This window comes from Phyllostomus discolor, chromosome 14 (assembly GCF_004126475.2).
Source record: "Phyllostomus discolor isolate MPI-MPIP mPhyDis1 chromosome 14, mPhyDis1.pri.v3, whole genome shotgun sequence".
Lineage (NCBI taxonomy): Eukaryota > Metazoa > Chordata > Mammalia > Chiroptera > Phyllostomidae > Phyllostomus > Phyllostomus discolor.
In genome coordinates, this window is record NC_040916.2 from 13,112,303 (window position 1) to 13,125,741 (window position 13,439).

Sequence of the window (13,439 nt, forward strand, 5' to 3'; positions counted from 1 at the left end):
CTATATGCATTCATTATTTTATGTAGTTTTATCAGAATAAAAATATAATTTTATTTTCTTTATCGCTTTACTTATCACAATCATAATAGTATAAAATGATTTCTATAGTTCATTGACTCCTCTAAACACTGATTTTTTAAATGACATTTATTAATCTCAGTGTTATGCCATTAAAAATGTGATTCAGAGAATATCTTCCTGTATTCTTTCTTTTTCCCTTGGTGGAAATTCTCACCCAGGATACATTTCTAGCAATTATTTACTTTTTTCAAAGGGCATGCACATTTTAGATTTTTAACATTGGTTTCTGCATTGCCTTCTCTTTAGTGGCACAGCTGACACTGATGTAGAACGTATGCTAATGTCAGCCACGTGTGAGGCCCTGAGAGCATTTTCACGGGAAGAGGGCTGTGTCAGTCAACAGACCCAGGCTTCTTCCTGGCCAATCAGAAAGTACACAGGAATCTAGGTTGTTCTCATTACCATGCTGAGTCCTTTTATCAGGAGAAAAACCAAACAGGCTGCACAGTCTCTGTCATTAGGCTTACCATCTAGTTGAGAAAACTAAACTCATCTTATTCAGTCACTCTTACTGAAATTACTGCCGCAGATGCTCAGAGGTGAGTAGGTGGGAAGGAAGGGTAAACTTGGTAGGAAATAGGACAGTGACCCTCACCTTTAAGAAATCTGCCAAGTTGTTGGTTGATTGGAGTCAGTGGAGGGATAAGTAAGTACTCTCTCTGGGTACAAAAGAGCTTCCTGTAAACTTCATATGTTGCAAGTTTCTAGAATAGTGAACTATTATCTGTCTTAGGGCATCCTATCAACTTTACATAAATTAGGAAAATTGCCCTAAAAGAATCAGCATATGGAAAGCACTTGTTTTTAAATTATCTTGCTATGGTTTCCAGGGCCTTTTGTATTATTTGAGATATCTCAAGAACCTGAGGACTGTAGGGTTTGAAACCACTATTGGACAGGCTAATACTGTGCCTCTGTAACCATGAGACTTTGCTACTTTGAAAAGCTATCAGCTGGTTAATACGTGTTCATAGTTGCTGAGAAATATGTTAGTGATTCTTCTAAAGCGAAAGTGTTAGTGCTTCTCTAAAGGTTGCGTTCCACAAGGATGGTGAAGCTCAGGTCCTGAGTAGCCTTGTCAAGTACTGTCCTGCAGAGTGGGGAGAATGGTGGAACAGGGTAGGGGGCTGGTGAGGATAAGGGAATGAGAAGGAAATTTGGTTCGAGAGATCTGTACAACAGACATGATATTCCTCACTTTGAGGATCGAATATTAGTAGCATCATAGTCTTCTGAAAATGATGAGGAAGCTCTACAAAGACAACTGTTTGAAGACCCTACTTCAAATTTTTACTCTGAATTGACCCAGCTGTATCTGCCTCCTGAGAGGAACAGAATCATTCCATCAGAATCAACTAGAAAGCAGACGCTTTGTACTAAAGCATGAATCCAAAACACTTTTGATTTGTCTGCTATTCATTCATTCATTCATTCATTCCACAAATACTTACTGAATTTCCACTACATACGCCCTTTTAGTTTGTGGAAATACTGAAGAGGATATGGCGGACATACCCTCTCTTCTGCCATGAAACCAGGAAAGCAATAAAACTAGCAGCTGGAACAAATTGTGCTGGGGAAGTATACGCTGCTGTAGATACAAATAACAAAAGACCCTGATCCAGTCTAGGGGTCAAGGAATGGCTTCTGAACGATGTCTAGTTTACCACAAGTAGGAAATACACTAGAGAAAGACTGGGAAACAGTGTTCTGGACAGAGAGAATAATAAGTAATGAGTGAATAAAGGCAAAAGAAAGAGTAGCATTCAATAAGAATTAAGAAGTGTTCAGGATGGCCCCCACAAGCAGGCTTTGAGGGGAGTAGCAGTTAGAATTGAGGCTGAACCAGTAGGTAGACCCTAGTACATAGGAGCCCTTTAAAGAGTTTGGACTTTATGCTAAATGAGATGGGAGTCTATTGAACAGCTTTATGCAAGAAAAATACTCGAGTGATTTGTTTTTGTTATGAGGAATACCACCTGCTATGGGGAGAACACGTTTGAGGGAGATGGACTTCATTGAGTTAGCAGCACTGGTGAGGAGGCTGCTGCTGTGATACGGATGAGACCTAATGGTGGACGAGACCACAGTGGTAACCATGGGAATGGGGGGAAGTGAAGGAATTGAGAGAAGAGGCAAATCAGCTAGATGCAGAGTTGATTTGATGTAGGATTGAGTGAAAGGAAGAATAAAGGATTATATTGAATTTCAACTTGGAAAAGTTAGTGGTTAATGGTTCTATTCACTGTGACAAGGAATAAAGCACAAACAGGTTTGAGAAGTTAAATGTTTTAATTTGGAAGTATCCTGACTTTGAGATGCCTGGAAGTCATCTAAAGTGAAGGGGCTTAATGAGCAGTCCGTTACACAGATACTGAATTCAGTAGAGAGATTAGATCTAGACTACGGATTTGGGAGTCATCAGCAAGTAGATGGTAATTGAAACAATTGGAAGATATGATCATCCAGGGAAAGTGAGGAACAAAGGTAGTTAGGAGGAGAGGAAAAAGAAAGAAGCTCACAAAGTTGATTGAGGAGAATGAACCTGATTGGTAAGAGAACACTGTGGGAGTGTGCTGATTGGGGAACTAAGAGCAGAGCCTGATTGGGAAGGAGGGTGTAGTCAGGGACACATGCATTTGCCGCTGTCAAGGTCAGCAGGCATAACGACAGAGAATGGTCCACTGAATGCCATGGCATGGACGAGAGCAGCTCCGGCGGAGTTCAGAGGGCAAGTGACTGTAGTGCTCCACTGTGTTCCTTTCAGGTCACCTGGGTTCTGAGAGCGATGTGAGAGTCAGCTATACACGGAATCCAGGGGGAGAGCTCTGCTTTGAGTCAAGTGTATGAGCGGCGGGAACATACACTGTCATCCTTTAAGGAGCTCTTCTTGCTCAATGTGGGTCCTCAGTGAAGTGGTGTGGATTGATTAGTTTTAGGGAGATGAGATACCTTTAAGTTATTGAAAGATTTTTTAAAATGAAAATCCAATTAAAATGCTTTACTGCACAAAGATGAAATTCCAAAATTTCTTTGGAAAAAACAAACAGAGCACCTTCAGAGTTGGAACATAGCATTTTATCATCATTAAGAGATATGAGTTTGTGCTCGAGGGCACTGTGTTACCTGGCCAGGAATGAACACATCACTAGTCGATAAGGTCAGGATTTCTTTTTAAGGAACAGGAATAAGAAATGTTTCTTTATGTTGGTGGTCTTGGTTTGGTTTTTAAAGGGTCTCCTTTCTTTTTCTTTTTTTTTTCTTCTTATTTTTAAGTTTTGAATTTGGGCACTACGTTCCTGAAATCCAGTACCGTAAAGAATAGTGGGAAGATAATAAGGGCACAGTCGAGAGGGAGCGGACACCGTCGGCAGTTTGGATGAGCAGCCCTGGTGCATGCTGCTGTGTGTCCATTTTCACTTTTCCCAGGGTCTTAGGGAAATTACTGCAGTTATCCTCAGTCTAATATAATCTGCTAGAGGATGCATTTCCATATCGTGTGAGTATTCCTTGTACTCACCAAAAGATGTTCTGTCCTTAGAATTAATAATATTTCTCTGGTGAGACAGAGCTCTCTTCGGGAGTTAGACCTCCCGGTTTGAATCCGGGCTCCGCTACATTTATATTGTGCATCGTAAGGTTTTGAAGTTCTTTTTTTTCTTTTTTTAATCTTTTTTAAAATTTTATTTTAATCATTGCTCAAGTACAGTTTTCTGTCCTTTATTCCCATCCCAGCCCACCCACCCACTCAGCCCTCCCCACCTCCCTCCCATGTCCACCTCCCCTAGTTTTTGTCCATGTGTCCTTTATACTTGTGCCTGTAAACCCTTCCCCTTTCCCCTGAAATTCCCTCTTCTCTCCCCTCTGGTCACTGTCAGCCTGTTCTCTATTTCAGTGTCTTAGCTTCAGTTTCTTCTTCTGTGAAATGGGGGACATAATAGAATTTTCCCACAGAGTTGTTATGACAATTATATAAGTTAAGATTTTTTAAAAGAGCAATGCCCAGCACATAGCAGGCACTATATATGAGGTCTGTCCAGAAGGTATCCAGCTATGTAATTTGAAAAATAGAGACATTTATTGAAGAAAATACAAGATACAAGGAACATTGTACATAGGACAATGATACCTCAGTCCTCTTCAAAGTAGGCACGTTGGGACCTTGCACAGTTCTCCCAATTGCCATCGGCTGCCCTGCCGCATTTTCCTGAATCTCATGGATGGTCTGAAATCTCTTCCCTTTGAAAGGTGATTTTAGTTTTGGGAAAAGCCAGAGGTTGTGGGGGTGCCGGATCTGGGCTGTAAGGGGCCTGAGTCACCTGGGTGATTCGATGTTTCACCAAAAAACTGCATGAGACGTGATGTATGAGTGGGCATGTTGTTGTGATGAAACTGTCAATCGTTAGTTGCCTGTGGTTGTGGCCTTCTGAACCATCTGAATAGTTTCCATGGAAGAATATTCAAACTTAATGCAAAATGTGATGTAGATTCATTGCTCTAGTCGGTCATTTTGAATGTGACGGCCACACAGTACACATGCTCACTCAATGGTGTCTACCACCCCCACTGACTAGTACAGTGAAGTCATCATTGTTCAGGCATGAGCATTCCAGCCCACTCTCCTTGGCTGCAGGTTATATTGATGTTTTGCAAACCATTCTCGTTGTATTAACAGTGACTTGACTTTTTCCAGATAGAACTTGTTGTACACATACAAAACTTTACACTATCTCATGACATCGACCTGTTTGTTTGTTTGTTCTTACATATGTATTTTTAAATATTAAATATTCCACCTGGCCATTGGGACAAATGCATTCATGCACTAGTTAGAATCATCTTGTGTGCCATCCACTATGCCTAGCACATTTTGCAAAATCATCCTCATTTGACAGAGACCTGTTTTAAAAACGAGAGTCCTTTTTATTCTGAGTGAATGTTTATTGAGTTATATGTTAAACTCATTATATTTTACAGTATTATTCCAGTTGTATAACAGTGTAATATAAGCATAAACCATCTTTCACCTTGGCCTGCCTTTGTCTGATAAAATGCATCACCTGCTGCACAACTCAAGCGTTAGGCAATCCATTGCATTTCTGGTGCGACATGCAAAGAGACCTCAGGCCACACTGTCACTGGAGTCACTGCACATTCCAGGGCAAAGTGTCCCCTTTTTGAAATTTTGTATCACTTATTCCATATCTGGCATTCACCTCTAAGCTCTTAAAGTATGCTTGGCAAGCCATATCGCCATCACCAATCTCATTATCATAATTAGTAATGTATAGTTTCTTACACTTTAATGCACACACATATCGCTTGTTTCTTCTGCAAAATAATTTATTATCATTCTTATTTCATACATTGATAAGGAATCCAAAGCTCAAAAAAAAGTACAATGCTTGCCTGTGCTCACCCAGAATGTGAGTAATTAGAGCTGGAACTGGAGGCTCTCATGCCCCCTCCCCACCTTTGCTAAGTTTCTCCCACCCCAGTTTCTGACTTTTTCAGCTACAACCCTCATGACTTGCAGAGCTTAACTTTCCACTCTTGGTGATGCTGGACAAATTAGGGGAAAGAAATACATGTCCCCCAAATTGGATGAGAATACCAGACACTTCCAGAGATTGAGTGCAATTAAAGATAAGAAATTAAAGAAGTTCATGGACTCAGACGAGTCTGAGCTTCCCTTGCACTCAGCCTTTTCCTAATTTGCAGGAATCACTCATTTGTAGACACACTTGGCTCTGCAGGAAGCTTTGTGTGTGTGTCGTTAGCGTGATGTAAGGGATCACGGTGACTTTGTGACAACTTGCTTCTTTGGAAAATTCAGATCAAGTCTAAGGAAGGTTTTTATTCTTTGCCCAATTTATCGTGACCTTTACATTGCAAATTGCAATTAATAAAATATTGAAAGAATTTTCTGGGCAGGTGTTAATAATCAGATGCTCATTTCTGTGAAAAGACAGAGGTCGCCGGAGTGTCCAGAAAGAGGAAACACCAGGGCTACCAAAAACCCTGAATCTGAAAACAGTGGGAATTAGAGGGAAATTTCAGTGTCCTCCAAATCTGAAAATACTCACTTTTTGAGCCAGCATTCCTACTTCTAGCAGTTCTTGGACACATTAGCAAAGATATAGATGCACGAATGTTCACTAAAGTTTTATTACCAATAGCAAAAAAAAAAAACCCAAACCATAACCCAATAAGAACAACAACAAAAACGACCCCAAAGTCCGTCCGTCGTAGCATGCCGTATCCATCCTGTGGAATACTGGGCAGCTGACGAGGCTGTGAGGTAGAGTAATGGGTACTCACAGTGAAAAAAAGACTAAAATTGGTTGTGGGGAGCCATTTGCAAAATGATGTGTTTATTGTAAGGCTATTTTTGCAAAAATATTAATGATAATCAAATGGAGGGGGAAGAAACTAAGGTTAGTATATAAAGAAGAAAACCAACTTGTGGTCTGTGCCACACTATTGCTAATTGGACCATTGAGGTGTGAGATTCCAGAGAACACGCATCATCAACGATATGTTTCTTCATTTAACAGATGTTTTGTTAGAAGTCTGCTGCATACCAGGTGTGTTCTAGGTGCTGAGGAGACACAGAGAGCTTTAATTCTAGTTAGAGGAGATAGAAAACCTGCAGTTAAATAGATTAACATTTGCATTTTGGATAAGCAAATCCATTACTATGAATACTAAGAGGACATTTTTAAGGAAAAAAAAAAAAACAATAGGAGACCATTACCAAAGAAAAGGGAGGCAAAGCCAGGAGACACCAGTAGCCTTTCCGGTCATGGCGGTGAAAGACTGGTGACCAGAATAAAACCACCGGGGTTGAGCTCATCATCGGCCCGCCCACTCTCACAGTGCCCAAGACTGGAGTCCTGGTGTGGGGCCAACTCAGACAGGTGTCTCCTGGGCCAGTGCTGATTATTTAGGTCGTCACTTGTATGTGGGAGGAGATGGAATATACTAGCTGCTTCTTGTACTTTTCACAGACACCAACTTAAACAAAAAATGTAGATTCTTTCCTGTTCCCTTTATTTTATTGTCCTCACTACTAGGAAAACCTCATATTAGAAAAAAAAGTATACTGACCTTTGTTCTTTTTACATTTAGAAATATCTGACTTCTCAAATAAAATAGGTCAATTCTTTCATCATAAAATCATTGGTAAGGTGAAAAGAAAGGTCAGTGGGATTTTTAACTTTTTCATTGGTAATTATCATTTTATGGTGAAGTGCAAATTTCACACCATTCAGGATCATCTACTTGTCGTGTAAACTAGAATTTAATAGCATGTTTGCAAATAACTTTTGTTCACGACCATGTCAGTCAGGTTTTCTGTCTGTACTTGAGCACAGTCTTTAAGAAGACTGCAATTGTAAGTCTTTAAAATTACATTGAAACTAGTAGGGATGCAACTGAATCCCTAAATCTGTATATAAAGACGTGATTTCAAAACTTTATAGATAGTGTTCATTTATTAATAGTGAACTTCAGCAAGTTTCTACTGAGGTACCGCTCTGAACCAGGCACACCGATGAGTACGGTGCAGACTCCGAACTCCAGAACTCGGAATCTAAACAGAAAGACAGGGTGGTAAGCAGGAACACAACACAAATGGTTGTGGCGGGAATTATTTACAAATGTTTATGGGATGATAAGGTGTTTCTTACCACTGATTAATACAGCCTATGCTTGCCTAGCCAGAGAGTCCCCGAAAAGCAGAATGAAACATTCAATAATCTCTCCCATACCTGAGTACAGTGGGACAGGGTCCCTTCCCAGAGCAGTGAGAAGCTGCAGGCTCGATTGCTATACGTTTATATTTTTGATATTTGATATTTTTATTATTTTTTATTTTAAATTTATTCGGGTGTCATTCGTTCCTAGGGTCATATGGGTTTTCAGTGTTCATTTCTATGATACGTGATCTGTGTATTTCATTGTATGCTCACCACCCAAAGTCAAGTCATCATCCATCACCATGTATGTGCCCCCCTTGACCCATTACCGTCCTTCCCCATCCCCTTCCCTCTGGTAGCCACCATGCTCTGTCTGTGTGAACTTGCTGTCACTTAGTCCCTCTTTCTCTGCAGGCTTCCTTGCAGTTGCCTCAGTGATTAAGGAATGCTTGATCTTGCCAATTACAGGTGCCACGAAGTTTGCGCTTTTCCATCTTTGCTTTTCCGACATCAGATGCAGATAACAAGCAGCTATTTCTTGTTAGGAGAATACAAGTAGAAAATAAAAGACCTCTTTAAAATAAACAAGGAGATCAGGTGTGTGTGTGTGTGATCATGGATGGATGAGGAAGAGCTGATCTGCCATGTGCTACCTTCCAAAGATGTTTGAACAGTTTCTGTCATGTTGTGCACACACAGACATCTATGATTATCCAAGTATATGTATGTACACATGTTGACATTTATGTACCTGGATATCCCCTTTCATAATTTAAATCTTCAGCGTAAATATTTAGAAACTGACTTAGTCTGATCAGGCTGCTGTAGCCAAATACCACAGATGGGGCAGCTTATAAAGAGCAAACATTTATTTCTCATGGTTTTGGGGGCCCGAAGTCCAGGATCACAGAACCAGCATGAGCAAACGGACAGAGTCTTCTAGCTGTGTCCTCCTACAGTGGAAGGAGCTAGGGATCTCCCTGGAGCTTCTTTCGTGTGGGCACCAATCCCATTCATTTATAAGAGCTCCACCCTCTGAATTAATCACCTCTCTGAGGCCCCACCTCCTAATACCATCACCTTTGGGGTTTGAATTTCATCATAGGAATTTCAACATAGGGTTAGGGTACTAAATTCAGGCTGCAGCAGAAACCATCAGTTATATTCCTCATATCAAAGTTTAAAAACAAAAATCAACAGAGATTCAAACAACAAAATGGAAACAGAGCTATAGTTATTGGCTTAAAAAATGAGTTCAGCCCTGGCTGGTGTGGCTCCATGGATCAAGCGCCAGCCTGTGAACCAAAAGATTTCAGGTTTAATTCCCAGTCAGGGCACATGGGTTGCAGGCCAGGTCCCCAGTAGGAGGCATGTGAGAGGCAAGCACACATTGATTTTTCTCTCCCTCCCTTCCTCTCTGTCTAAAAATAAATGAATAAAATCTTTAATATTTTTTTAATGAGTGCAGTGGGGCTCTCTAGGCCACAAGCAGAAAGGCCAGCCACAAGAGGGATGGGAGACTGTTCCATAGTCAGGGATGCTCCTAGCAGCCAGTCTAGAGTATTGAAGCCTCATTGGTCAAGGAAAGGATTATTACATTTTCCAAGGGGTTAGTCATTGTTCTATTTAAGTCTCGAAAGTACAGACATAAGTTTATAGAGGTCAGAGGAAACATTATGCACATGCTTAAGCCTTGGCAGTATTTTTTTTTCTTTAATCCTTAAAAGGCAAGCTCACCGCGGTAACTGCAGAGGCTCTTATGAGCAGCAAAGTCCTTTAGGCCAGCCGTCCTGGCAGGTGTGTGCTGTGCAGATGCCTGTTCTGTACACAGCTGAGGAAATGAGAGCTCAGGCAGGCCAGGTGCCTAACTTCACCAGTTCACAGGCGTGTGCTGAGAAACGACTCCTTGGACTCACTTGTTCTCTAGAATGGGCCTCAAAATGGACTTGCCAGTTCTCATTTACTTCCTCTAAAGGCAAAACTGATATCTTCTGGTGTTTATTTAGTAAACTGAGGTTTCCTAAGTGAGCGCTATGGGGTTGGATACGAAGTGCGTGCACACACCACTCCTGGCCTCTAACACCCGGATTTGCATCCCATGCAAGCAGCTTCCGTGCTGTCAGAACCGACTGGGCCACCTGGGGTGCCAGTCTGGGCTTTTGTTCTGCCCTGCTGCTTGTACTGCCTTGTGTGTATTCAAGACTTCTCAAAATTGCAGGTGAAAAAAAAATCACCCAAAGTTTTAAAAGGTGAGAGAATGCTTTTCTTTTTACAGCTTCAGAAGTTTCAATGACAGGATTCATGCACAAAAAAAACAAGCACATTCTGTACCTCTCGTGTAATTTGATTGAAAGAGTGTATGTTCCCAGGTTCCTTTTTAGAGCTGTATCTATGTAAAGTGCCATTCTGCTCTGCATATCTAGCCTTATTACACCAAGTCTCAGACCTCCAGTATGACGACAGGCTGGTCTTCTTTTCAAACCCCACGATCAGAAGGTGAATGCACATGTTGACCGTCCTGTCGGTTTCTCTTTTTGCCTTGTCTCTGCCCGTGTGCTCCAGGTGGGAGAGTTCAGAGCCCACGCTGCTGAGTGGACAGCCAACGTCACGGCCGAGTTCAAGGAAACCCGGAGGCGGCTGAGTGTGGAGATTTATGACAAGTTCCAGCGCGCCACCTCCATTAAGCGGAAGCTCTCCGCAGAACTGGCTGGGAACCACAACCAGGAGCTGACACCTTGTAGGAGGACCCTGTCCGTGAACCACCTGGCCACCGAGAGGGACGTCTTGCCTCCTTTACTGAAAACTGAAAGTATCTATTTGAACGGATTGACGCCACACTGTGCAGGCGAGGAAATTGCTGTTATTGAGAATATTAAATAGCCTTCTCTTTGAAGAGCCTTAGGCGTAGCCATAGGTGAGGACTTCTATATGCTCTTTAAGACTGTTGCTGGTAGCATTTTTAAAATTGTGCATGAACTCCAAAGGGGGGGGGGAGAGATACACCCATCATCATGGCCATCTACCATCGAGAGGATTTGGAATTCTGAGCCAGCACTATCTTTTTGGTGATGCTTGTGGAGCGGTCCACTTCCTGTGACCAGTGGAGTAAAACAAGCAGTGTCTGATGCCTTTTTGTGCCAGACTGTTCTCCTCCCTTTTCCCTAACATGCCATGAGGCTTCAGAGTGAATGATAATTGTTCCTGGTAATCATGTAGCTTCGAGGGATCAGCCCTTCACCTTTCAGGGTCTACCTAACTGAGCCTAGATATGGACCACTTACGGAAGACAACGTTTCTGTTTGTAAATGGCAAGGGATTCTTACGCAGCCTTTTACCTAAGAAATTTTCTGTCAGTGCCTTATCTTAAGAAGAAACAGAACCTCTCTAGCTAATGTGTGGTTTCTCCTTCCCCGCCCCACCCGTAGGCTCACCTGTAATCCTTTACCCCGGGACTCCCATTTGAATGCCATACCTTGCTGGAAACAGCGTGTAAGTGACTGAAGTGATGATTCCCGAAGAAGGAGTAGATGCCAAGTTAGATGGACATTGAAGCAACACTCAGAAACCCTAGCGTAAAAGGCACTGCAGAGGAAAGAGGTGCCCAGATGGCCCCTCTGAGTATTTATTTGACTCAGGTACCAGCAGTACATACACACAGTGTAATTATTACCTGGCCGGTAAAAATGGCTGCTCCCCGTCTCTTTTTCCCTGGCAGTATTTGGAATCTACCATTTATTAATAACTATATATTTTTAAAGGTGGAAGAAGAAAATCCATATATATATGCATATGTATATATATATACATATATATATATATGATCAGACAGAAGAGAACTGTAAAAAATGGATATTACTGGAGGCCACTTAAGACAATTGGTGTGAATTACCATTCTGATAAAAAGAAGACAGCAAACCAGTGTGTTATGAGCACTTGCTAATAAACATTATACTGCCAGCATTGATTTGCTTTTTGTTGTATGAAAGGCTTATATGATTTTCTTTCCTTGGGTGATGTTTGCCAGACCAGCCAGGGGGAGGAGAGGCAGCAGGCAGGGCCGGGCACGGGCCTGGCCCTCCATGGGCGTCCCTCTGGAGTCGTGATGGAGGTTGAAACTGGGACCACTGTGACTTTGCCTAAGGAGAATGCGGGCTGTAGGCATAACCCTGACGTTAGAGAAAAAGCTGTTATAGCACAATTTACATCTTGAGAGGTTTTTGGGTTTTGTTTTGTTTTTAATAGAAAAGGCCGATAATCCTTTTTAGTTTAATTTTATAGCCTGTAACTCTTTGGATGTTTCCAAAATTCAGAAGAAATTCAGTAAAGGCACCTAATAGATTGCTACTCTTTCTTTTATTTTCATACTTAGATCTGCTGTACATTGTATATATAATTTTGAAAACGCAGAAAGAAAATGATTTCCCTGAATATAATTACAAGACATTTCTTTTACTATTGGGGGGTATCTAAATAAGTGGCATTCATATTAGAGTCTTAATAAAAAGCCCGGGATCTTAAAATAAAAACAACATAATAGATGCTTATTTTCCAAAAGTTAAATTTAAGCTAAAATTGTACATATTCAATTAACTTGTTAAAGGTACTTTTATAAACTGAAAAAAAATTCTAACTGAAATTTTAGAAGGTCAGGCTCTTTTAGAAAGAAAGCTACATCCATTTCCTCAATAACTGTTCTGGAAGTTCGTATGGTGGATTGCACCATGTATAAACTGTGAATTGTACTGACAAATAAAGTTTGTAATGAAAGTCAGCATTTTCTGAGTCTCCTGCTTGCTGCTGAGAACTTAGGTCTGATTCTGATGAAGTAGAACACCAGGATGTCTCTGTCCATGCTGAGTTACGCTGTGGCTCCTTCATTCAAAATTTCCAATAAATATTTTGGATGCGGCATTACCGCCCTTGTTAAATGTGTACATGATGTTTTTTTTCCAATGGCTGTTCATTCAAAGTCAATATTGTGACATTTCATTTTTGCAGTATTTTAAATAGCATATACATTCAAGATCGTTTTCATTAAATTATGATGTATCAGTATCTTATTTTATCACTGTTAGATCTTGTCTTGACACTGAAATCATCTGAATGCTGAGTACAGGCCCCTGGTGAGTGCTTTTTGTAAGGAAAAAACTAATATCCTGGTGGCGTCGAGGTCCGAAGGGGGTAGCTGCCAACCCGTTTTCTAGGCCTCATCGGCCAAATATTTGGATGACATACCTTGTTGGTACCTCCCATGAATTTATTTATTCATTCCCAAGCAACTCGATGCTCAGTAAATATCCTGAAAGTGGTCCTCAACATCATCCTTCGGATTGGGGAAATCTAAAACAAGCGTGCACATTATATCAGTTTTGTTTTCTCAATCTTTATTTTTACTTCTTGTAGAGGACACTGATAATGATTTTTACATGGGGTTCTCTAGTGTGCTTGTTTCTTTTTCTTTTTTTTTATTGGCTCAGTTTAAGACTGACTAGTTTTGCTCTGAAGGATATTTGGGAAAAAAGTTATGTACTGGAACCAGCAAAGATCAGGAACTCTCTAGTCTGAAATCTTAGACATGAATTCTGGACATGGTCCCCTGTCCACCTTACAACAAATGTCAAAGTGATTATTTTGAAGTTTTTTTCCATTTCTTACATA

The 13,439-nt window shown here is 41.0% G+C and overlaps 1 protein-coding gene across 6 annotated transcripts in view; it reads left to right on the plus strand.

Moving 5' to 3' along the window:
- KCNK2 (potassium two pore domain channel subfamily K member 2) overlaps positions 1–12,552 on the plus strand; it is a 160,712-nt gene extending 148,160 nt beyond the window's left edge. For 5 of the 6 annotated variants that reach the window (XM_036015995.1, XM_036015997.1, XM_036015996.1 and 2 more), the window contains exon 7: positions 10,344–12,552. In XM_036015995.1, coding sequence (XP_035871888.1) covers positions 10,344–10,661 — 318 coding nt within the window. In that variant the 3' untranslated portion in view covers positions 10,662–12,552. The remainder of the gene's footprint in view (positions 1–10,343) is intronic. The other variant, XM_036015994.1, reaches the window with a different exon arrangement.
- Positions 12,553–13,439: the final 887 nt, after the last annotated feature.